Source organism: Capra hircus, chromosome 10 (genome assembly GCF_001704415.2).
Source record: "Capra hircus breed San Clemente chromosome 10, ASM170441v1, whole genome shotgun sequence".
NCBI lineage: Eukaryota > Metazoa > Chordata > Mammalia > Artiodactyla > Bovidae > Capra > Capra hircus.
Genome location: NC_030817.1, coordinates 21,121,598 through 21,148,677, shown reverse-complemented (window position 1 = coordinate 21,148,677; position 27,080 = coordinate 21,121,598). Strand labels below are relative to the sequence as shown.

The 27,080-nt window shown below is 39.3% G+C and overlaps 1 protein-coding gene across 1 annotated transcript in view; it reads right to left on the bottom strand.

Moving 5' to 3' along the window:
- SYNJ2BP (synaptojanin 2 binding protein) overlaps nt 1,560–27,080 on the bottom strand; it is a 39,771-nt gene continuing 14,250 nt past the window's right edge. The window contains exons 2-4 of the mRNA XM_005686027.3: nt 15,696–15,832; nt 6,719–6,814; nt 1,560–4,118 (exon numbers count right to left, since the gene is read on the bottom strand). Coding sequence (XP_005686084.1) covers nt 3,978–4,118; nt 6,719–6,814; nt 15,696–15,832 — 374 coding nt within the window. The 3' untranslated portion in view covers nt 1,560–3,977. The remainder of the gene's footprint in view (nt 4,119–6,718; nt 6,815–15,695; nt 15,833–27,080) is intronic.

The following is a 27,080-nucleotide window of genomic DNA, read 5'->3' as shown; positions in this document are numbered from 1 at the left end:
GATGCCTGGATGTGATAATTTAGTCTCGGCTTGCATGCCATAGCTTCTTTTTTCCTGACACTGCACAGTGGAGTCACCTGATGAACTGGTTTGCTGCTGCCCTGTTCCCACCCTTAGAGATTCCGCTTAATTGATCCAGGGTGCAGCCTGGACATGAGAATTTTATCAGCTCTCCAGGTGATTCTACCCTGAGAAAGAGGCGACTATTGGCATACAACAATGATTCTCAAACTTCAGTGTGCATCAGTTACCTGGAAGGATTATTTAAAAGTTATTTCTGGGTGCCCTACTAAATGTCTGACTCCTAGGGTGGAGCCCAAGAATTTGCTTTTCTAGCAAATTCCCAGGTAATGCTGATACTTTTGTCCAGAGACCTCACTTGGAGAACCACCGCCAGTAAGGAGGAGAAGGCAATGGGAACCCACTCCAGTACTCTTGCCTGGAAAATCCCACGGGCGGAGGAGCCTGGTAGGCTGCAGTCCACGGGGGCGTGAAGAGTCGGACACGACTGAGCAACTTCACTTTCACTTTTATGCATTGGAGAAGGAAATGGCAACCCATTTGTGTTCTTGCCTGGAGAATCCCAGGGATGGGGGAGCCTGGTGGGCTGCTGTCCATGGGGTCACACAGAGTCAGACACGACTGAAGCGACTTAGCAGCAGCAGCCAATAAGGAAGTATCATTGGTAGTGGCACCTGAAGTCCTGAGTTTAAATCCTGACTCTATTATTACCACCTATGCAATCTTAGGAAGCACCTTATTTTCTTTTCTTTACTGTCTTTTTAACAACACCTAGACCTCAGAGTTGTGAGGCATCAACAGTGTTACCAATCAAGGTTTAGTTCAGCACCTGGCACAGAATGCAGTTAACGGGTCCTCATTTCCCTTTTCTGTTACACATGGCTAGATGGTATGAATAAGTTAATAGCACTGGTTAAAATCTGGCAGGAAAAGGTGAGAGAATTGAAGCAAACAATGTCTCATTAGAACTGTATATATAACATAGGATGATAAATGTAGAGAAGTGTTTTAAGTAAATGTCTTAAAAGATACTTTCAATCTTTAAAACTTAATTTAGTAATTTAGGTGCAAGGAATATTAGATACAACTGATAAAGTGATAGAAATGTTAGATTTGATCTACAAACAGCATGAATGTTTTAATGACCTACAATGGACTCCAATACTTCACTTATAGTAATTTAATTATCTAGAAAATCAGAAATAAGAATATAATTTAAGTGGCATACCTGCCTAAACCTTTTAATGTATTGATCTTTGTTTTTTAATTAATTAGACTGCAGCTGGTCTTAGCTGTGACTCGTGGGCTCCAGCATACTTTAGGCTCAGTGGTTGTGGTGCAGGCTTAGCTGCCTTGAGGCATGAGGGACCTTAGTCCCCCAACCAGGGATCAAACCTGTGTCCCCTGCATTGGAAGGTGGATTCTTAACCACTGGACAACCAGAGAAGTCCCTATTGACTTTTGAATACAATTCCAGAGAAAACCTGAATTATTAAAGTGTATCAGAATCCCTATTATCAAAGCAAAACTTCTACCAATGATGTGATAGGTGTTTTTATTTACATATACCAACACACAAAAGATTAAATAGCTTTCCATCCTCCTTGCCACTTGCTTCCTGTTGTATGTCTCAAGGTCCTTTCAGGAGTTAATGTTCAAACCTTGAGAGGAATCCTGGGAGGAAAGCAGGCCCACTGCAGAAGCTGCTGTACATTCCTCCCTATACAGGAAGGGCACCCGAGGTTGCGCCTCCACAGTGGGGCTGGCTGAGGCGAGAAGTGGAATACTGTGAGGGTTTCTCCATGGAATCTAGGAATGCAGTTGTCTAAGTTGAGTCTCAGAGGTATTAAACTGCTCAGGTCTGAAGGCAGAAATCCTCAGGATCGTTTACAGAAAGTTTCTTCTTCTACCAATAGGTGACCCAGAGGCAAAGTCTTAACTGAGATTTTTAGTTTTAAAAGCCTTCTCTTTCCACTCTGGCCTGATGCCATCAACAGCTTTCTTTTTCTGAATTCCTTTAAAAAAAAAAAAAAAAGTGCACGTCTTTGTTGCTGCATTGAATTCTGAATAGTGCCATTTCTTTTATTATTGTTCTCAACTATTACTTAACCTTATGATATACTTTTATCTTCTCACCTATTTAAGAATTCTCTTAACTAGACTGTGAACTCAAGGGTCCTTAACTTGACCTCTTCCACCATAGAACTTTCTCAAGTGCCTCAATTCTCAGTAACCATCCCTTTTGTTGTTTACAATATAAATTTGACCCTAACTTGCATTGCCCTGTCTATGGAGGTAACTGTATACTATTTTATGTGTTAAAGTGTTCTCTTCCCAAATGGAACAAAAACAAAACCCTTCAGGATGGAGGCTATGTATTTTGCTTCTTTGTAAAAGTCGTAACAAACCTGATGTCCAACAGATATTTGTAAAATTCTTATCAGATTATCCATGCTAAAAATTGGACACAACTGACTTCTTGAGTCCTGAGGGAAAGTTTTTATACTCTTGCTGCCAAGATTATATAAAGCCTATAGCCTGCCAAGTATACGTGGAGGATGGAAATGATTTTCTTTAAGCCAGAAAATTAGCCTTGGTTCAGCTCTCATGAGTGCTTTAAAAATCAACCTTCAATACCACAAGAACAGGAGGGTTCCCACCTCATTAGTGCCCTTGGTATTCCCTAATATCCACTCATCCATAAGTTTTCCCCACAAAACATAAACCAAACTTCCAGAGCCCCTAAAACAAACAAAACTTTCTTCCCCTTCCTTGCAAAATAGTTCATTCATTAAAAGCCATAACCAGTGCTTAAAACCTTTCAAAAAAAGGTTCAACTTAACTGAGTTGAAGGAGAGCTGATTTCATGCCCGTCCCACTGGGGAGGGAGTCCCTCTCTCGGAGTTTGCCTGTTAACAAAAACAGGAAAGACTGGTAGATGGCCTGAGTGTTTTCAGTGGGTTGGTTTGGCCTCACAGCTCTGACTACAGTCATTCCAGTTGATCCTTTAACAGGACGGTAAGGTACCAAGACAGTCACTAGAGTAGTCCAGAGACTAGTAAGATTTACGTTTACATCTCCCAGGTTTTTTAAAGACTTGTTTGCACAAAGCTGGATTATGGTATTTTACCTCAGTTGTCACCACAGGTATTATGAAGAAGAAACACTGTTCTAAGATTCTTAATTAGTTGCTTTAGTTTTCGTTTTTTTAAATGACTCAGATTGCTATCCTCTTTTAAGCCTCACTCTATTACTCTTGCTACACACTGAATTCTTCTACTGAAGACTATCACTTAATCCTTATAGCAGAAACCTAGAAACCGGAGTTGCTTTCCACTTCTTTAATTCTCCATAAGGCATCACTATTATAATATCATACATGAATATGTACGTATATATATGTGTGTGTGCGTGTGTGTGTGTATATATATATATATATGTTTTAAAAAGTAGAAATGTTCTTCTCAATCATCTTTGTTTGATACAAAGTAGGTGCCCAAGTAGGTATTAATAGTTAGAAATTAAATAAAAGGCCACAAAAACTTCCCAAGGAAGATCATTAAAGAGAAAAATCCTTTTTTCCTCTTATTACAGCTGGCCTTTGATGCATGCCAGGTAAGAAAAAAAGGAATACTGCAGGGTGATGGGAAGACTGGACCTTTCCCATTTTTTGGGTTGTAGCTGAACTTCTATCGGCGGTTCTAGTAAAATATATAACTCTTCGTTTGTTCTAGGCAAGTCCTTCTTTCAGGTTTCCTTCAGACACTGCCTTTACTCTCCCATGAGAAAATGAGGATTCAGAGATTTCAAATAGCAAGATTCTGGTTGGGTAGCAGTCTCTTGAAATCATGAGCTGGCTATGTAGAGGGAAAAGTTATGGAAGACTGGCAGGAGAGGGTGAGAGAAAAAGAGAAATGTATCTTCTTCTTTGGGAGCACAGGAAGAAAGCAAGTTTTTCAAAGTCGTTGCCGGTATCTCATGAAGGCCCAGGCTGCTACCATGGTGAGGGCAAACACTGGCACCAGCACCATAGTTATGGGAATACCACTTGGCTCCCCTTCGCCTTGAGGTCCTATGGGCCCATTCTGCACCTGTAACTGGAAGGGAAAGAAAAATGTTAACTCTAATGACAATGTGTGTTTACCACAACTGCAGTGTCCGAGCTGACACATTACCTGGGTCAGCAGTCTCTGCATCACTCAAAGCTGTGCACCCTAAGCACTACCAAACACAAGGTGTCCTCTCTCTATCCGGAGCTGATGCATCCATGTCACTGATTCTTGGGAAACAAAGTCAGTCTGATGGAAAGGCATTTAACCTTGCTGTGCTACTGACCTAAAGGGACCCAAGGTTAAGTCAGATAACCTCTTCCTATTTCTGCACTGTCCACTAAACTATATGTATACCATACCAGGAAAATGAAGATATGAAATGAAGCCTACTGATCCTATAGGAAGCCTGGAAATTACTGGGCAAGGGCAGGGGTGTCCATCTTTCTAGAAATGTTTATTGAGAAAGATTTATCAGTAGTCAGCGTGTAATAACAGCAGATCTGAGCAATGGGACAGGCGCAATGCCATTATTTAGAAATACTTTTCAATTCCTGAAAGGTACCTATTCCTTCTGAAGATGGGGTCCTGTCCTTCATCCCCCATTCTATAATTCTAGGCAAAGATAAAGGTGAAACTTACATGGAATGGAGGTAAAAAATTCAAACGTAAATAAGTTAAAAAATTTCAGATCCTAACAGTTATAATTTTCCATTGCCAAAACATTCCCTTTTGAGGCTGGTAATTTTTCTTCATTTCAGTCAATCTTGTAAAAGGCAGCCTCTCTTAACATCAACTTTTTTTAAAAAACCATTTTTAAAAATTGAAGTACAGTTAATTTATAATGCTGTGTTAGTTTCGCAAAGTGATTCAGTATATACATACTCTTTTTCAAATTCTTTTCCATCATAGGTTACTACAAGATACCAAATAGAGCTCCCTGGGTTATACAGAAGGTTCTTATTATTTACTTTATATATAATAGTATATATATGTTAATCTGAAACTCCTAATTTATCTCTTCCCCTGCCTCCACTATCCCTTTTGGTAACCCTAAATTTTTTTCTATGTTTGTGAGTCTATTTCTGTTTCATAAATAAGTTCATTTGCCTCATTTTTTTTTAAGACTTCACATATAAGTGATATGATACAGTATTTGTTTTTCTCTGATTTATTTCACTTAATATGATAATCTCTAGGTCTATTCATGTTGCTGCAAATGGTAATATTTCATTCTTTATGGCTGAGTAATATTCCATTATCACATACAAACGTACCCCATATCTTCTTTATCTAGTCATCTGTCACTGGACACTTAGGTTGCTTCTATGTCTTGGCTATCGTAAACAGCACTGCTATGAATGTTGGGGGCATGTATCTTTTCAAATTAGATTAATATTAACTGGTAATAGATAACTTAGTAATTGTGAAGCCGTCTTGTTTTAGTTAGATTTAATCTCATTAGTCCATGAAACTCTGACCCCTCAATCTGAAAGACAAGACTGAAAAAACTACCTTTTCTATCTTATATCCCCCCTATAGCTTTCATTCATTTCCAGATGAGATGTCCTGAGAGAACATGCTCAATAGAAAGACATGGCTTTTATAGGCCAATTCCTTGACCAGAACAATCTGTTTTGTTTGGAGTTATTTATGGATGTTTCCTTAAAAAATGAACTCACATGCCTTCAAAATTAACTCTAATCATATTAGAGTGTATGCCTATATTTGCTTGCCTTTATCTGTTGCATATCAATACTTTCTCCCATACTTTAGAAACATAGAAGGGCCAAGGCAGAAGCAGCTGAATACTAACGTCTCCTATTGACCTGGTTTCCTAACCCATCACACCCAGATTCTGCTTGCAACCCTGGCTGTTTTCTCAGATCCTTCATGCCTTGTGCCATTTACACTTCTTTCACTATCTCCTGTTGAATTCTTCAGTCTCTGAAGCCTCACTCAGGAGTTGGGTGAGGCAAAGACAGGATCAATTTAAGAGTGAGCAACTTTAAAGACACAGTGAACCTGTGTTATAAGTGCATTCCAAAGTCCTTCATGCTATAGGAGGATTATGCCCACTCAGGCTTTTCTTCTTATCATGCAAATGATAAAACTCTAGGAACTAAGGAGAGGACTTAGGGATAGGTAGCTGTCTTCATCAAATTCTGAATCTCATTTCTTTTCTCCTAGAGCTCCCCTTTGAGCATGAGGGCTTTGGTCAAGAGGATCCCCACGATGATAAGAAAAGCGTTTAAGATGATGATAGGGAAAAGCACATAGTGGATATCAAAAAACCCACCACCTCTGTCACTTTAGAGTTTCATAAATAAAAATGTTCAAGGGAAGACATATGTTTCCTCTACTAAGAAATAAAATTGGCCTGGTTATATTCTTCCCGATTTATTTTAATTTGGTTGTCAAGCTTTATCTTTAGGGCATATTATCTTGAAGCTACTGGGTTGCAAGTGTAGTTAAGAATTTCCTTTAATGATTAGGAGAAGTCTCAGAACACCCTTGCCTATGCACAGATAATCTCTTCAAAAGAATGAGAGGGGAAGGAAAAAAGCCAAACACACTACTGAAGATTACACCACATAATTAATTCACAACAATGTCACAAAAACCCGGTGATGGCAAACGACACCTACCCTGTGCTGCACTCTCAGGGACACAGCATAGCCTGCATTACGGAAGAGGTCCACAGCATCCTGGTGCAGCAGGTTCTTTAGGTCTTGGCCGTTGACCTGCCAAAAACAGCAAGGAAAAGTAGTGAAAGATACAGAATGTGAACCCTCATAAGTCAAAAGATTTACTTACATGTGACCACAGATTTAAAAACAGAGACAATTCCAAGGGCTAGGAGAAGGGGTAAAGTTAACTTAGAACTCAGAATAACTTTCTCATTTCAAAGCTACAGGTCTTCCAGGTTACCACTCTATACCCTTTATATTTTTAATCCCTGGCATGGCCGGGCCAGCTTCAGCTCTAGAAATGTAACTCTAGGAAGCTCTCCCACAATTTAGTTTGATGTGGTATAAATCGACTAGCCTCTTCGATTGTTTTTGTTCTATTCTGAACAATTTCCACTGACTCCTTGGATATTCCTATCCTCCTCAAATTTACTAAAAAAAAACATATTTCTGTGATGATACAAACTACTAAAAATGTTTTGGTGAAGCTGAGTCCTACCACCTAAAGGTAAGAGAGGCGAAGGGCTCTGCTATCAACACTTCTCAGTGTCAGGAGTGACACTGGCCACAAGTGATACCTAGTCTATGCTGTACTCAAGGGATACAGTGTAGCCCACTTTATGTAAAATCTCCATAGCTTTCATACCTGGCAATGGTAGCAAGAACATCTAATGTATTTGGTAGGTTCCGTTCTACATGCTTTCATACATTACTCATTGAGTAATCACAATCCTATGAGGTAGACATTATTTTTATCTTGTTTTCAGCGATTAAAAAAAAAAAACAAAACTGAAGCTTAGCAAGGTTAGGTAATTTACCCAAAGTCATAGTAACTGTAGAAGCGAGGGCTAAGGGTTTTATATCCGGGAAGGAATACTAAGGTGCTCTTGCCTCTTACTGCTCCTTCTCCACTATTACTCCTCCACCCTGACTCACTAGCTATTCTTTCCTCTGCTGAAGCTCAAGTCATTTACTTATTCAACCTTCTCATCTTCCCTGTCACGGTTTCCCTTCTCCAAGAGGTTCAGAACTATCCCTCCAGTCTTTTCCCTGTCAATATTCTTGCTGAATAACTCCATCATCACTCTGGCCTTATTAACTGTCCAAACTGAAGGGTTCCAGCTCTATTCCATTCTAGTCACCAACGGCATAAGCCTTCCACTTCAACATTAGGCATGCTTCAGCTCCAATATCTCAAACTTAAAAAAAAAAAAGATAAAAAATCTACTTTCTCCATATTTCCTATACCTCTGAAAATCTCCTCTTCATTCTCATCAATGTGTTTTACACATCTAGGAGTTTCTACTATTTCAAAAAGGCACTTGGAAAACGACTGGAATCCCTTATCACCAGGATCTTCTACCATCTTTCCAGTCCTGGGCAACACACTGCATTTCTTTTCCTTGTCATCAGTGAGCTCAATATTTCGAGAGAAAGATACACAGTCACGTTTTCCACCACAGACCCATGCGAGCTGGCTTCTGCTGTACCTTTACTATCCTTCTCATCTCAACTACAATCCTTCTCAGCTCCCTAAAACAACGCAGTGGGTAGCTGTTCCCAACACCTTTCCTACCATCAAACTCCAATTCCATCTCTTTTCTCAGCAGATCCCTGTCTTATCTTTTTTGAGAATACTGAGAACTTATGACAAACATTCTCTCCATTCTTTCCTTTCCCCTTAAGGTTTCTTAATATCGTCTTAGTGCTGCTTTCTCCTTTTTTTTGGCTGTGCTGGGTCTCACTGCTGCGTGGGGTGCTCTCTAGCTGCAGCATGAGGGCTTCTCTCGTTGTGGAGCACAGGCTCTAGGGTGTGAGGGCTTCAGAGGTTGTGGTGCCTGGGCTTCCCCAGTGGCTCAGCAGTAATGAATCCGCCCACAGTACAGGAGACGCATTAGACGCAGATTCAATCCCTGGGTCAGGAAGATCCCCCAGAGGAGGAAATGGCAACCCACTCCAGTATTTTTGCCTGAAAAAGCCCATGCACAGAAGAGGCTGGCTGGCTACAATGCCTGGGGTTGCAGAGAGTCAGACGCCACTGAAGCTACTGAGCAGCAGGAGCATGGGCTCAGTAGTTTTGGCTCCCGGGCTCCAGGGCACAGGGTCAATAGCTGTGACGCGTGGGCTTAGTTGTTCCAACACATGTGGGATCTTCCTGGACCAGGGCTCAAACCCGTGTCCCCTGCACTGGCAGGCGGATTAAATACCACTGAGACACAAAGGAGGGCCTGTTCTCGGTTTGTTTTTGTAGGTCTGTCTTCTTCATTCCTCTCTTGTTCTCTCCTCCTGTGGTTTGATGACCATCTTTAGTGTTCTGCTTGGATTGCTTTTTCTTTTCTCCTCTTGTGTGAGAGTCTGTGTGTCTTTATCTACTGTAGTTTTAGAGTTTGCTGTTCCCATGAAGTTTTGATACAGTTCTGTATCAAAACTATATATGTAAAAGGTTGTTTTAAGTTTCTGGTATCTTCCCTGCTTCAAGAAGTTCCTTTAGCACTTGTTGCTGGGAAGGCAAGTGTAATCTTGGTCCTCACATGCGCTTCCTTTTGACAACAGGGAAGAAAGACATTGGGTGACATCAGACAAAAGAAGAGCACAGGCCAATGATACCTTTCAACCCTCTTAGTTTTCTAAAGGTATTCTAAGAGGTCAGTTACTCTATGTGGGAGGTAAAACAGCTCCATAAAACTGATTCTTTCTCTCTTGAAATGTATACATATCTCTACTCTAAAGCTGAATTTGCTTTCTAATATTTACCTCCTCTAAGTGTTTTACAGATTCCAGCTCATACAGACTAACTTCCAAGTGCTGTAGATTTTAATCCTAAATATATGTGGAATCCACTCTATTGCAATCCTATTAGGTTGGTGCAAAAGTAACTGTGCTTCTACACTGTGGAAATTTGCCATTTGATATTGGGATACATTCTTAAAGAAATATGGTTATGCTCTACATCATTTAAAGTGCATTTCCTGCTTTATGTTCTTTTAATAGTGACTTATTAACTGTTTATTTTATACTTATTTTAGACTATAGAAATGATTGATGTTAGACAAACAGCAAATTCAAAAAATTTTTTTATTTGAGTTCAAAATGGGTCATAAAACCGTGGATACAACTTGCAACATCAGCAATACATTTGGCCCAGGAACTGCTGATGAACGTACAGTGCAGTGGTGGTTCAAGATGTTTTGCAAAGGAGACGAGAACTTTGAAGATGGAAGTGCAGTGGCTGGCTGTTGAAAGTTGATAACAACCATCTGAAAGCAATCATAAAAGCTGATCCTCTTACTACGACACAAGAAGTTGTCCTAGAACTCAACATCGACCATTCAAGGTCATTCAGCATTTGAAGTATTTTGGAAAGATGAAAAAGCTTGATAAGTGGGTGCCTCATGAGCTGACCAAAAAACAAAACAAAAAAAATGTCATTTTTGAAGTGTTGTCTTCTCTTATTGTATGCAACAAAACAAACCATTTCTCGGACTGTGACATGTGACGAAAAGTGGATTTTATATGACAACTGGCTCAGTGGTTGAACTGAGAAGAAGCGCCAAAGTACTTCCCAAAGCCAAACTTGCACGAAAAAAAGGTCACAGTCACTGTTTGGTGGTCTGAGGCCCGTCTGATCCTGGTGCAACCGTTACATCTGAGAAGTATGTTCAGCAAATTGAGAGATGCACTGAAAACTGCAATGCCTGACTCTGGCATCGGTCAACAGAATAGGCCCAATTCTTCTCCATGACAATGTCCAACTGCCCATCACATAACCAATGCTGTAAACGTTGAACGAACTGGACCACGAAGTTTTGCCTCATGGGCCATATTCACCTAACCTCTCGCCAACTGACTACCCTTCAAGTATCTCAACAATTTTTTGCAGGCAAAACGCTTCCACAACCAGCCGAGGCAGAAAATGCTTTCCAAGAGTTCATCGAATCCCAAGTATAGATCTTTACCCTACAGGAATAAAAAAACGTATTTCTCATTGGCAAAAATGTGTTGATTGTAACAGTTTCTATTTTGATTAATAAAGGTGTGTTTGATCCTAGTTATAATGATTGAAAATTCATGGTTTGAAACTGCAGTTACTTTTGTACCAACCTAATAATATAAACCAAAGGTTCGCAAAGAATGGTCTCAGGACCAGCAGCATTAACTTGGAGATTTGTTAAAAGTGCAATTTATTAGGCCCTATTCTAGTAATCTGGTGATTCTGAAGTTTGAGTTAGCTTTAACCTAAATTGCTTGAAGCTTTCTCCACACCCAGTCTACTTACCCTACTTAATCCATAGTCTATGCATCTAGACTCCATCAATGATTTTCCATTTACCGGAGTAGTGATTTTCCAAAGACAGGTTTGTTGACCCATTACAAAAGATAGTGAAGTCAATCCAGTGGGTCAAGATTAGAATTTAATTTTAAATATGAGAAATACTTTTAAATAAGTGAAATTAGAAAACACAACATATCAAAATGCATCATATACAGAAGAGATGGGTATTATTTTGTTTAACTTCGCTTATGTGTGTGTGTGCGTGCATTTCCCATTACAGGTCATAATTTGAAATATTTGAAAAACACTTGTCTATAGCTGTGCTTCTCAAAATTTATCCACAGGCTGTTTCCTGAGACTCTGCATTTGTAATAAACTCCCAGGTGATGGGCAGATGGTCCTTGGACCTCAATTTTACTACCAAGAGCTATTCAACTGAGAAATCTTAGAATACTGCTAAACTTGTTACTTCAGTTTCCTTAACTCATGGTACTGTACGTTGTATTAAACTGGAGATATGATAGATTTGCAACATGCTAGAAAATTTTGTTAACTGAATGATCAGTGTTAAGATTGTGGTATTCTAGTTAACCGATGGGGAGTCATACGATCTTTTGCTTTGACTATGGCTATTATCAGTATTTAAAAATGAGTTTCCCATTTCCTGCCTTAGAAAAGGAGTAAACTGAGTTAAAATAAGCCTTCTTGGATGATTAATAATTTTGGATGGCATTAAGATAATCTAACACTTAGGATAATGTAAGAGTTACTGGAATGCTAACTATAGGATGATATAAATGCAGATGTGTAAGATACAGAGAAAGAATGGGTTCAATTTAGTAAGCACTGATATCAGATTATACTCTGGATAATTTAATTCTTCCCCCAAATCTTAAAATGAATTACAGTTTGGGGGGAGGGATCCTCTTTTTTCATTAAAGGAAAAAAAAAAAAGATTATCTAGTTCCAATTAATAAAGTCAAACCAAAAAAGTCAGTTATGTTATAATTCATTCCTAATATTCTGCATTTGCTATAAGCTCCTAGGTGACAGAGCTTCATTCACAGAGCAACTAGCTTACTAGATGCTTCCTCTGTGCCAGCTACAGGCGTACATGGTGCTAAAAGAGATGAGAAAACAAGGACTTTTCCTTACAGGTACTCTGTCTAAAGGATCCTGCATATTTCAATGTCTCTGTAACTGACTGGATGAGAGTTTCTAGTTTCCAACTGATCTCCTAAGTGGAAAGTGAAAGTGTTAGTTGCTCAGTCATGTCCGACTCTTTGTGACCACATGGCAGTAGCCTGCCAGGCTCCTCTGTCCATGGAATTCTCCAGGCAAGAATACTGGAGTGGGTAGCCATTCCCTTCTCCAGGGGATCTTCCTGACTCAGGGATCACACTCGTCTCCTGCACTGCAGGCAGATTCTTTACCATCGGAGCCACCAGGGAAGCTTTAAACTAATGGTCAATAATTACTCACATGAAATCTAGGTCATTTAACGATACTTCTATTAGTTACCAAAAATGAATATATACTAAAGAAAGGACATATTCTTAGTCTGATTACCTAGCACCAGATATAGTCGGAGCAAATTTTACAACATGGAAAAATAACCATGTGAGGAAAATATGGAAGCCCTTAAAGAACAAATGGGAATACAGGCCAATAAATAATTCAGCATCATTTTATAGAGACTCCAAAGTTAATTATAAATGAGCACTTAAGTACATCAAAGAGATAAAGCAAGCTCAAGAACAGGTGGAACCATTTAATGGTTAACGCCTAACAAGTACACTTAAGGATACAGAGGGAACAGGATGGTGAGGCAGTGTTTCTTAAGAAACGGGATCTAGAATTTAAATTTTGCAGCACACTCTTAGAAGGGGAACTGGAGACAAAGAATGTAGCCCTAGATAAACAGAGAGCAGGCTGGCCTTTTCCTCTTGTATAAGCTCCGTCTTTTCTTCGGTCTTCTCTATTTCTCTCAGTATCTGTCTTATGATGAAGGCAAAGAATAAGAGGGGCCCTGTGGTGAGGGTGACTGCATTCCCTGAGGTGTGGTGAAGGAGGGAAGAGGGCTGTTGCTGTGGTTAGTCGCTGACTCTTTTGCGACCCCATGGACTGTAGCCCACAAGGCTCCCCTGTCCATGGGATTTCCCAGGCAAGAATACTGGAGTGGGTTGCCATTTTTTCTCCAGGGGATCTTCTCGACGCAGGGACTGAACCCACATCTCCTGCACTGGCAGGCAGCTTCTTTACCACTGAGCCACCAGGGAAGCCCAACAATAGTGAGATACCCTGGGTGCTCAGTTGCTAAGTCATGTCCCAACTCTTTGTGACCCCATGCACTACAGCCTGCCAGCTTCCTCTATCCATGGAATTTCCCAGGTAAGAATACTGTCTTATATTTTTGCCTTCTGTTTGCCTGGCATTTTCTCTTCCCTTCTTTTACATACCTCTTCCTTATCTGGCCAGAACATAAACTTGAATCATTCTTTGGAATATGTCTTATATATAGTTGCAATGTTTTATATCTTGCAAAAGATCTTTATAATAAATTTTTTGTATTTTGATAAAGTCAAGTTCTCTGCTATAAATTTTAAAGACAATTGAGCTGGTTTTCAGACATCTACTTTTCTCTTTGTTGATATTTACCTCCTACCATATCTTTTAAAAACACTTGAGTGGCCTTCCAATAATTTCTTTTCTCTCTGAGGTGATGGTTCACATACAAAAGGCTCCTTTATCTTGGCTCAGGTCTAATAAATTCTCTCACATTGAGGTGTATGTCCTTTTGTTCTATCATTTTACCCTTAATAGAAAAGACTAATTTCAGTTTTTATGTAAAACCATACATAAACTCTACTAATTCAGCATGCAACTTTCTCTTTAGGATAAAGAACCCCAGCTCCTCATTTATCTTTTAAGAGACAATAGAGTATATGGGTTAAAAGTAGAGGTTCCCAATTTGCAGACCAAGTCCTCTGCCATCTACTAGTTATATGACCTTGGGCAAGCTGTTTGACCTCACTAAGCTTCCTTAGCTGCAAAATACGCATAACAATTAAACCCACCTCGTAGGATTGCTATAATACTAAATAAGTTTAAAGTTCTCAGTATACTGCTTGGCATAGAATGCTCAAAACCTTTAAATTATTCTCATTTTTCAGTGATTTATCTTTAACCAAAGCCTTGAATAATGACTCTCTTCTTAACCCTACTTTTTTCAGGTCCCTCTTCACCATGAAGCCTCGTTCCCAGTATTTTGAAGAGAATGCCGTTACATGTCAAAATACTACACTGCACAGTCTCCAACTACATGCTACACTTTAATCTTAACAACCCATTCTCAAGTTCTCCTTAACACATCACTCAAGTTGACTTCATGTTTTCAGAATGTCTTTTTCCTAGGAGCAATAAGAAATAACCTGCTTCTAAACTTAGGTAGATTATTATTGTCTTTATCTCACAGATTAATAAACAGGGCCTAGGAGACAGTAAAGAGGCAAAACAATCAGTGAGAAGGATTAAAATGGGGTATTACCATCCAGGATGCTATTATTTATATTCTAGATCAGCCAACCTTTCCAGGTGTTCTTAAATTTAACTTGTTAATTTGTTAAATATATATTAAACACTGTGCTAGAATATAAATGGTTAAAAAAAGATGTAGTCTGAGCCCTTGAGGAACTTCCAGAAAATAATAAAATCAATGGTAACCATGTAGTCAATGCCCTCTTAGAGACATTAGCAGGGTGAAGTGGGAGCACGGTGGACAGATAACCAAATCAGACTGCATTCCAAATTTCCTCTAAATAATGAGTTTAAAAAGGTCTTTGAGTCTAAAAGGATACAATTTCTACCCTCCTCTTTTGTCTCCAATTTTGAAGTAAAGGAAGACTCACTTTAGTGTTTAATCAACAAAAAGAAGTAATAAAGTATAATAAAAGAACAACAAAAAATGTGAGTTTTAAGACCCTTTCCCACACACCAATCCCTCACGTTCTGGATTTAATTTGCCTTCTCCATTGCATGACGTACTATCCTCCATGCTCTATGGCAGAGTTGGAAAAGATAACTGATCAAGGTCCCTCTTACCAAACTCTGCAATCTGGATACAGTAAGTCCCCTACACACGAACGTTTAAAGATGCCAGTATGTATTCGAATGTCCAGTCATGAAAGGCCTGATGAAACTGCAGCTTGCCCGCCATCTCCTTTAGCTGAGCACCCTTCAGCTCTATCATCTCCCACCTCTTCTCGCTCCTCCAATACCTCTGCTTGCCTGTTCACTCACTGTCAGCCCCTGTCTGCCAGCTGTTGTACTCCTCTACTTTTCAAGGTACTGGACTGTAAGATTTAAAATGTTTCATTTTCTGTTTTCAAAGCATTATTTGTGTGAAAAGTATTATAAACCTATTATAGTACAGTACTATGTAGCCAATTGCATTAGCTGGGTACCGAGACTCACTTTGTTGGGCTTACGAACAAATCAGCCTTATGAACTTGCTCTCAGACTGGAACGCATTCGTCTGTGAGGGAATTACTGTATTTCCAGATCCAAAAAGGCAGGCAGGAATCTTCCCAAGGAAGGGGTTGGGGTTAGGCACTAGTGACTAAGGAGCCAAGGACAGTGAAGGAGGCGGAAGCCAGTTCTCACCGAGAGGATCTTATCACCCTCCTGGAGCCGCCCATCCAGGGCTGCAGCCCCGTTCTCTTTGATGCGGCTGACGAAGATGCCACTGTCGTCGGAGACATACTGCTGATCTGTCCCACCGACGATGTTGAAGCCCAGCCCTAAGAAAATCATGGAGGAGTTGTAAAGGAGATAGGGGTGAAGAAGGCGGACAGAGGTTAAAGAAGATAAGGAGAAAGAGAAAGGAAAGCCTTGTGGCAAGGGTAGGGGTTAGGGAGTGGTGGTGGGGGGTAAGCGGGGTGGGGAAGTCCAGACTACACCAGATGTAGCTGGTGACTAGTAATGGGCAAGGTCAGTGATTAGTATCACTAACAGAGGTCAAGAGCACCCAGAGTTACTCAATCAGACCAGCCAGGGCTAAAAATACAAACACAGTGATCAACATGGTTAGTTGAATACAAAAAGAAAAAAAAATTTTTTTTCAAAGTCATTAGCACTGTGATGGCTCAGAGTAAGCGGTTAATAAATATCACCTGTCATTATAATGACATGAAAGGCTCTGAGAAGCCCTGCAGGAAAGCACCCTGCTCAACTTTAGCTCAGCCTCTCCCCAGCCTAGCTGCCTGCAGAGCCACCGTGGAGCTCGCAAGATGCATCGTTGCACAGAATGTATTTGTCTTCATCAGTTTACACTGCTTCCTGAAAGCCATGACAGCCTCAGCCCCCCGACCCCCACCCCTGAGAGCAGAATCAGGGCAGGAACCCAGGCCTCTTGGCTCTCAGCTCTTTCTTGCCTTTATGATATCTCTCTACCCTCAAAGCACTTCTCCCAACCAATAAACAAAAGAATTAGGAGCCATTCTCCCAGGCTCTCAAGACTAAGTATTTCACATTTGGATTCTTCAGCACTTAGTGGTCAGCTTTGCAGACCATAGGCAATTAAGGCAATTCTAAGATATGCTGCTCATATTTGATTTAGATTCTGTTGGTAGCATTTGGAGGATCCAAAATATTGACTTTTCTGCTTAGAAGAAGCAATGCTTTTAACTAGTTGGCAAATGAACTGTTCCTTATTGAGAGGGAGATTCTTAAACAAACCTTCCCCTGTATATTTCTCCCAGCCTTCAGAAGAGTTTGTGTATGGTAGTGCTTTGGAAAAAATGGCCTTGGGAGTTCATTTATTTTTTTCTATTTTGAATTGAGGTGGTGGCAGAAAAAGGTAACTGATGACAGTTCATGACAGGACTAAACCAACAAATTCATTCTTCTTTCCTTTTATGCCTCAAGTGCAAACAACTACATCCTTGGGTACAGTGACTATCACTGTGTGTTAGTCTTTATTCACTGTGTGTATATGTGTGTTAAGTTGCTTCAGTCGTGTCTGACTCTTCACAACCCTATGGACTGTAGCCCACCAGGCTCCTCTGTCCATGGGATTCTCCAGGCAAGAACACTGGAGTGGGTTGCCATGCCCTCCTCCAGAGGATCGTCCCAGAACCTGTGTCTTATTTCCTATAGATAACTAATAACCTATTGATTAGCAACTACCCATTTCCTGCTCTTCCTAGCCCCTGGCAACCACCATTCTATTCTTCACGTCAGTGAGTGATTATTTTAAACAGGTATAAAGTTTCAGTTTTGCAAGATGGAAGTTCTGGAAATACGATGTACAACACTGTGCCTACAGATAACAGCCTTATTAGATATGTAAGAAACTGTGGACAGTAGACCTCATTTAAGTGTTCTTACCACAATAAAATAAATTTGAATTTAAAAAAAGAAAAAGAAAATGACTACCAAGGTACTATTTCCAAGGATCAAACAATAAGTTGTGGGAAGGGCTTCATTTAGAAAACTACTGTTACATGGTTTCTATCTATGCAATAGAGAAAAGCCACTTTTTATCTATGCAATAAAAAGAAAAGAAAGAAAAGAAAGAAAAGAGGGCCTTCTCTACATCCGGTGCTGTAGAATTCAAAGACACAGTGCAAAGAGAAAAGAGATAGGAAACACATATATCAGGAAACACATAAAACAGATATGAAAAACATTTATCTGGCAGCACAACTAGAAAAATACAGCCATAATCACTAGCCTACTACTGGTTTCAACAGAACACAGATACTTAGAGGGATGAGATGAAAGCCTAAGTGAACCTCATCGTATTAACATATGCACTAGCGAATCAATCTATGATTTAAGGAAACACATGGCCAAAGAAAGAAGCAGCAGGAAATGTCTAATTGAAATAGCCTACCTCCTGTACAGAGTATCTGCAGCTAGAGAATGAAAAGGATACATAATACAAAGAACTTCCACTGGAAGATGACTACTTCAACTTCTTTAAAGGGTAGATTATAAAACTTTTAAGTTATTAAATGGTTTCTCTCAGAAAAATCCTAATTTTTATCATAGTGGGTAGACGGTACTGGAAAAGGGATGGGAGGCAGTTCAGATCAGATGGAAAGGTAGGTGGAGCTTGATTATAAAAGGCTTTGAAATACCTTTAAGACCGTAACAGGTTTCAGCAAGGTGCACTGAGGCCAATCAGCCTGTCTCAGTACTGGGAGAAACAATTTGGAGACAATTTTTCAATGAAATCCAATATCCTCACCAAACAATAGAGCTGCCTCTGGGAATCTTGGAATAGGAAGTGTATGTTATGTTGCTGAATGCAACATAGTAATTAGAAAGAAAACGAACTCTGCTACTGGGTATTAAAAACTACAGAATAGTGATTTTAAAAGAAGAGTGGAAAAAAAATCTTCCCCAAATTTTCTATATACAAACAAGTATAGTCTACTCCTTCCCCGACCACAATATATAATCATATTTATAATGCCACGCTTATTGCTACATCAATTATAAATGAACCACACCACTTAATATGAGAACTTCTAGACTAACAAGAAGTCTCCTTCTTCAGCTACAACATTTACAAACTGAACTTACCTTTAACTTGAAGCGTCGCTGCAATAAACAGGAGTCTCTGAAGCACTGAGGAGTAATATTACCAATTCAAGCCTGGGCCCTATGGATACCTACATAATCCTCAATCAACTTATTCATTATTGATCATTTACTATATGTTTGGCATTGCATTGGAGAAGGCGACAGCACCCCACTCCAGTACTCTTGCCTGGAAAATCCCATGGACGGAAGAGCCTGGTAGGCTGCAGTCCATGGGGTCACTTTCACTTTTCACTTTCATGCATTGGAGAAGGAAATGACAACCCACTCCAGTGTTCTTGCCTGGAGAATCCCAGGGACGGGAGAGCCTGTTAGGCTACCGTCTATGGGTTTGCACAGAGTCAGACACATCTGAAGCGACTTAGTAGCAGTAGCAGCAGCAGGCACTGCATTATATCCCAAGGAAGACATAAAGCTAAACTGGACAGTCTCTGCTTGAACAACAAATAGAAATATATCCGTTTTCCTGTCCCTCTTAGAGTCTGCAAAAGTAAATTAAAGTCAAATGACCTGGCCACAAATTCAACTCCATAACTTACCGAATATGTGGACTAAAACAAGTTAGTGTACCTTTGATCCTCAGCTGCTTCTTCTGTAACCTAAGGATTATAAATTCTGTCCTAACTCAAAAAGTAGGGTTCAATAACATAAAGTCTGAAAAAATCCTTCATAAACTATATAGTGGTTGCTACATGGAGTAGCTCCTTTAACAGTAGTTGCCAATAAAACAGTAGTGCCTGCTACACCCCTGAACTAGACAGTCTCATGGAGAAAGGATGAATGAACATAAAGTACAAATGTGAAAAATCCTGAAATAAAGGAAGACAGATTAAAATGTCCATCTACCTATTAATAGGGTAAGACTAGACTGGAACTCAATAAACTTTCATCCTTATGGAAATTAAGGCTGTCTATTACCTGTGACCCAGACATCTCCCTAATTGAATAATTTCTAGCAATGGCAGTATTGAAAATATTCAATACTCAGGCCAATGCATGCACCAACCAGATGTCAGCTGGAAACAATCAGAATGGGAAGGTCTACAATGGCACCCCACTCCAGTACTCTTGCCTGGAAAATCCCATGGACAGAGGAGCCTGGTAGGCTGCAGTCCGTGGGGTCGCTGGGAGTCGGACACGACTGAGTGACTTCACTTTCACTTTTCACTTTCATGCATTAGAGAAGGAAATGGCAACCCACTCCAGTGTTCTTGCCTGGAGAATCCCAGGGACGGGGGAGCCTGGTGGGCTACCGTCTATGGGGTCGCATAGAATCGGACACGACTGAAGCGACTTAGCAGCAGCACCCTAGCATATAACCGATGATTATTGGCTCCGTCTACGGAAAATCTTCCATACAGTGGACCACATATCTTGGTTTGCCAGGGAATCTTGATAAACACATACTGTCCCCAGTGCAATTAAAATAGTCCCTTTCAATTTCAAAAGCATCTCAGTTTGGACCAATGTGATCATTTTGTCAAGGGTAATGTGAGAATATATTAATTGCTGCATGTTTTGTGGTAGTGAGGAACTGACAGCAATTTAGGTGTTCATCCTTTGGGGAACAGGTAACTAAGAAAAAATTAAAACATAGATGCACTGAATAATCATACACAAAGTAACAGCTTTAAAATATAATGTTGATATTAATAATATGTGTGTATGCATGCTCAGTCATGTCCAACTCTCTTGCGACCCCATGGACTGCAGCCCACCAGACGCCTCCATCCATGGGATTTCCCAGGCAAGAGTACTGGAGTGGGTTGCCATTTCCCTCTCCAATAGTATAAAATCTTCTTAAAAACATGTCTACGTGGAACAGTGTTACCTATTTACAAAAATGTATACGTATTTAAGACACATTATCTGTGAGGGAGGGATAGAAGATAAAGCTTAGGAATGAAAACCAAAAGGGACTTTGAACCTACTGATGAGGACAATTTATTATGGAGCTGAAGTTGCAGTCATTCAGTTGCTTAGTCAGTTGCTTGACTCTTTGCAAACCCAGGGAAGCATGCCAGGCTTCCCTGTCCATCACCATCTCCTCGAGCTTACTCAAACTCATGTCCATTGAGTCGGTGATGCCATCCAATCACCATCTTCTCTGTCATCTCCTCCTCCTCCTGCCTTCAACCTTTCCGGGATCAGGGTCTTTTCTAATGACTTGTCTCTTCACATCAGGTGGCCAAAATATTGGAGCTTCAGCTTCAGCATCAGTCCTTCCAATGAATATTCAGGACTGATTTCCTTTAGAATTGACTGGCTTCATCTCTCTGCAGTCCAAGGGACTCTCAAGAGTCTTCTCCAACACCACACTTCAAAAGCATCAATTCTTTGGTGCTCAGCCTTATTTATGGTCCAACTCTCACATCCATACATGACTAATGGAAAAACCACAGCTTTGACTATACAGACTTTTGTTGGCAAATGTCTCTGGTTTTTAATCTGCTCTCTAGGTTTGTCAAGTTTTTCTTCCAAGGAGGAAGCATCTTTTAATTTCATGGCTGTAGTTACTATCAGCAGTGATTTGGGAGCCCAAGAAAATAAAAATAAAATAAAATGAATAAAAACAACACACAGATTGTTTCCCCATCTATTTTGCCATGAAGTGATGGGACCAGATGCCATGAGCTTAGTTTTCTGAATGTTGAGCTTTAGGCCAGCTTTTTCACTTTCCTCTTTCAATCTAGAGGATCCTTAGTTCCTCTTCGCTTTCTGCCATAAGGGTGGGGTCATTTGCGTATCTGAGTTTACTGAAATTTCTCCCTGCAATCTTAATTCCAGCTTGTGCTTCATCCAGCCCAGCATTTCACATGATGTACTCTGCATATAAGTTAAATAAGCAGGGTGACAATATATATAGCTCTGACATATTCCATTCCCAATTTGGAACCAGTCTGTTGTTCCATGTCTGGTTCTAACTGTTGCTTCTTGACCTGCATACAGATTTCTCAGGAAGCAGGTAAGGTGGGCCTGGTATTCCCATGTCTTGAAGAATTTCCCACAGTTTGTTGTGATCCACACAGTCAAAGGCTTTGGCGTAGTCACTGAAGCAGAAATAGATGTTTTTCTGGAATTCCCTTGCTTTTTCTATGATCCAACGGATGTTGACAATTTGATCTCTGGTTCCTCTGCCTTTTCTAAATCCATCTTGAACATCTGGAAGTTCTTGGTTCATGTACTGTTGAAGCCTGGCTTGGAGAATTTTGAGCATTACTTTGCTAGCGTGTGAGATGAGTGCAATTGTGCAGTAGTTTGAGCATTTTTTGGCATTGCCTTTCTTCAGGATTGGACTAAAAATTGACCTTTTTGAGTCCTGTTGCCACTGCTGAGTTTTCCAAATTTGCTGGCATGTTGAGTACAGCACTTTCACAGCATCATCTTTTAGGATTTGAAATAGCTCAACTGGAATTCCATGACCTCCACTAGCTTTGTTTATAATGATCCTTCCTAAGGCCAACTTAACTTTGCACTCCAGGATGTCTGGCTGTAGGTGAGTGATCACACCATCATGGTTATCTGGGTTTTTAAGATCTTTTTTTGTATAGTTCTTCTGTGTATTCTTGCCACCTCTTCTTAGTATCTTCTGCTTCTGTTAGGTCCATACAGTTTCTGTCCTTTATTGTGCCCATCTCTGCATGAAATGTTCCCTTGGTATCTCTAATTTTCTTGAAGAGATCTCTAGTCTTTCCCATGGAGCTGAAGGGTATTAATTAAATCAGTACTTTGCATCTACTATCCAAAAGCAGTTGAGGGGAGATGGAGAAAGAAAAAGACAGGGACTCAACAGACTTTTTAAGAAGTGAACAAATGAAGACATACTCCATAGTGAACCCTGGTTATAATGCGCCAATAAATTTTTAAAATGTCATCAAGATTAAAATGGATTTCTTGGTCTCTAATTTGGAGGAGAAGTTTAAGCACAAAAATGTATAGATGGCGTAAGAATGACACCATCATATGACTGGGAGAGAAAGAAAGAGTGTCTAGTTTAAGAGCCTTGTAAAATGAAGCAAGAAATGCCTTCCTGGGGCCTCTTCCTGTCTCCAGGTTTGGATCTTGAGCTTATTTACAAATAAGACCAGCAACTAATAGTTATTGTTTACCAGGTATAATGCCATGCACCCTACATACATTATCCCATTTAATCTTCCCAATAAACACATGAAGAGGTTATCACACTGTACAGATGAACTTAAAAGGGTAAGGCATGAAGAGATTGAGTAACTTTTTAAAAGGTAACACAGCTAATTCTTTGTAAAGCTCAGACACTAAGTTCGGATGTTTGATTGCTAAGGATAAGTTTTAAACCATTTTGCTACGCTGTATCTTTGTAGGAAATATGAACAACTGCGTTAGAAAAAAAGTTTGCATAAATCAACTTGTTTTGGGGGCTGGCATGAATAAGCAATGTTGGGATAATGACTGTAGAACAGTCCTCAAGTATAATATATTCCAAAGGAAGAACTGGTTATTCTTGAGTTGTTACCTCAGTCAGGATCCCTATTGCTTACTATCATGACAGAGAAGGGAAAATCTTTCATTTCATTCAGATTCTTCTCTTTAAAATCTAAACATTATAAAGTAAAAGAGCAGTGTTTCACAATCTGTTATTCTGGAAAAAATAATTCATTAAAATGAAACAAAATAGTCCATTAACACCAATGATGGTAGCCACATGTTGAGTTATGAACACTAGATGAACAAATATTCTACCTTCCCCCTATCTACCTGAAGGTTTTTCTATCCGAAGATAATCTCAATAATTTTCCCTAGATACCAGTCAAGCTCTATTGGTCACACAACCCACTATTCATTTAATCATTTCATGGCAAAATATATGTAGCATAAAATCAAGCTCTAAAGGACAAACAACTTACTGTTTGTTTAAAGGTAAAATATATACAACACAATATTTAACACTTTAACCATTTTAAAGAGTACGATTCAGTGACATTAAGTACATTCACAATGTTGCGCAACCATCACCATTGTCCGTATCTGCAACTTTTTCATCATATCAAAGAGAAGTCTCCATCCATTAGATGTCTCACTCTCCCCTTTGCCTGGTAACCTCTATTATACATTCTGTCACTGTGAGTTTGCCTATTCTGTTTACCCCATATAAGTGGAACTAGACAAATTTGTTCATTGTGTCTTGCTTATTCCACAAAATAGGTCTTCCAAATTCATTCATGTTGTATGATGTATGAGAATTTCATTCCTTTTAAAGGATAACTAATGTTCCATTGCATGTACATACCACGTTTTGTTTAGTTAGCTGTCAATGGACACTTGGTTGTTTCCGTATTTTTGCTACTGTGAATAATGCCACTATGAACACTGGTATACAAGTGTCTGAGTTTCTGCTTTCAATTCTTTGGGGTATATATCTGGAACTGAATTGCTGATCACATGGTAATTCTACGTTCAACAATTTGAGGAACTGCCCAACTGTTTTCTGTCACAGATGTACCACATTTTACATTCCAAAAAGCATTGCCTGTGGGTTCCAATTTATCCACCTCCTCATCAATGCTTATCATCTTCATTTTGGGGGTGGGGGTGGGGTTTAGGATAATTAGTCATTCTGATTAATGTGAAGTGGTATCTCACTGTGATTTTGATTTCCCAAAGGCTAGGGATGTTAAAAATCTTTTCACAAGTTTATTGCCCATTTATGTATCTTCGTTAAAGAACTGTCTCAAGGTCTTGTTTTTGAATGAGGTTGTTTTGAAAGGTCTTTATGTATACTGGTATTAATTCAGTATCAGATACATGATTTGCAAATATCTTCTCCCATTCTGTGGGTTATCTTTTACTCTCTTTATAGTCTCTTTTGAGTCGTAAAATTATTCATTTTGGTAAAACCCAATTAATTTTTTTCTTCTGTGCCTGTGTATCTGGTGTCACATTAACAATATCATCAGTGAATGCAATGTCATAAAAAATGTTCCCTATCTCTTCTTCTAAGAGTTTAGTCTTAGCTCTCATATTCAAGTAGTTGATGCATTTTTAGTTAATTTTTGTATAAAATGTAAGGCAAGGATCCAAATTCGTTCTTTTGCATGTGGATATCCAGTTTTCCCAACATAATTTGTTGAAAAAACTGTCTTTCCCCTCACTGAATAGTGGTGGTGTCCTTTCAAAAATCATTTGACCATATATGAGGAGGCTTATTTCTGTTCTCTATTCTACCCCACAGCGCTATACACCTGCTCTTATGTTGGTACCACAGTGTTCTGAATATTGTAATTTTCAGTAAGTTTTGAAATCAGGAAGTTGTGAGTCCCTTAACACTGTTCTTTGTTTTCAAGACTGCTTTGGCTATTAGGGGGTCCTCTGAGATTTTATATGAATATTAGGATGGGATTTTTGTATTTCTGTAAAAAGGCAGATGAGATTTTGATAAATACTGAGTTTGCAGATCACTTTGGATAGTGTTGCCACTTTAACAATATTAACTCTTCTAATCCATGAACATGGAATACCTTTCCACTTATTTATGCCTTTAATTTCTTTTAGTCAAATTTTGTAGTTTTCAATGTACAAGTTATTGTCTCATTAGTTATTTCTAAGTATTTTATTATTTTTAATGATATTATAAATGGAAATGTTTACTTAATATCCCTTTCAAATTGCTCATGTATGGAAACTCAACTAATTTTGTGTTGATTTTGTATCTTGCAACTTTGCCAAGTTTGCTATTAATTCTGAGGTTTTTTTGGTGGAACCTTTAGAATTTTTTACACATAAGACTGTACCATTTGTGAAGAGACAATTTACTTCTTCCTTTCCAATTTCCTGTTGGATAGAATTTCCAACACCATCTTGAACAGAAGTGATGAACCCAAGCATACTGTCTTGTTCTGGATCTTAGAAGAAAAGTTTCTTATACCAAGTATGATGTATCCATATATGGATTCTTCATATATGACCTTTATCATGTTGAGGAAGTTTCCTTCTATTCCTACTTTGCTGAGTGGTTTTAACATGGAAAAGTGTTTAACATGGAAAGGAAATTTTCTCAAATCCTTTTTCTATATGTTGGGATGATAATGTGGGCTCTTTTTCATTCATTCTATTAATATGGTGTACCATATCAACCGATTTTCTTATAATGAACCATCTTTGCATTCTTAGAATAAACTGCACTTTGTCATGGTATATAATCCTCTTAAAAGGCTGCTGAATTAAAACCTTGTAGCTCTGTAATCACCATAGCTTTCTAAAGAAAAATTGTGAGTTAATACCACAAGGTGTAAGGCCCAAACAGAGTCTAGCAGCTTCACTGGCTGGATGAAATGAGGATCAAAGTTTTGGGAGGGTGAGGCTGCTGGAAGTTAGTTCTGGAAGGGCAAAGTTCTGGAAAGAAAGAAGCTAGACCAAAAAAAAGAGAGTACAAGAGAGAGTGCCAGGTATTCGCATGAGTCTACTGAGAGGCCATGTATCCATTAAGTGAAACTCCACAAGGCTAGACAAATAAAAACTAGTAGCAGGCTAAGCAATTCTCAAAAGTTAACACAAGGTAGAGAGACTTTTAACCAACCAGAATCAAAATCCTCAGTGATATACTAGGAAATTCAGTGGCAACCCACTTAGAACATTTGGAGGGTTCAACTGTCCCTGAAGTGAATGCTACTTTAGATTCACCCTAGAAAAGTTTATAAACAGTCCTAAAGAGGTAAAACTGACCTGCAAGTTACTTAACTGCTTACCAAAACAAATTCAACAATGTAATACTAGAAATGTTAATGCAACAAAACAAAATGCAGACACTGAGCAATGTAACCAGTCACAACATCCACAATCTAATTAAAAACTTTAAACATGCTGAGAAGAAAACAAGCGTCCAAATAGTCAAAGCTATGGTTTTTCCAGTAGTCATATATGGATGTGAGAGTTGGACCATAAAGAACGCTGAGCACTGAAGACCTGATGCTTTCGAACCATGGTGCTGAGAAGAGTCTTGAGAGTCCTTTGGATAGCAAGGAGATCAAAGCAGTCAATACAAAAGGAAACCAACCCTGAATACTCATTGGAAGTACTGATGCTGAAGCTGAAACTCCAATACTTTTGGCCACTTGATGCAAAGAGCTGACTCACTGGAAAAAACCCTGATGTTGGGAAAGACTGAGGGCAGGAGGAGAAGTAGGCAACAGAGGATGAGATAGTTGAATGGCTTCATCAACTCAATGGTCATTAGTCTGAGCAAACTCTGGAAGATAGTGAAGGGCAGGGAAGTCTGGAGTGCTGCAGTCCATGGGGTTGCAAAGAGTCAACCGAGTGACTGAACAACAAGGAAAGAAGAAAACATGACCTAGAATCAAGAAAAAAAATTGGTCAAGAGAAAGAGAATCAGAAATATGAAACTAGCAGGCAATGATGTTTAAAAAGCTATTACAACTATGTGAAAATAAAGGAAGTCAAACATAA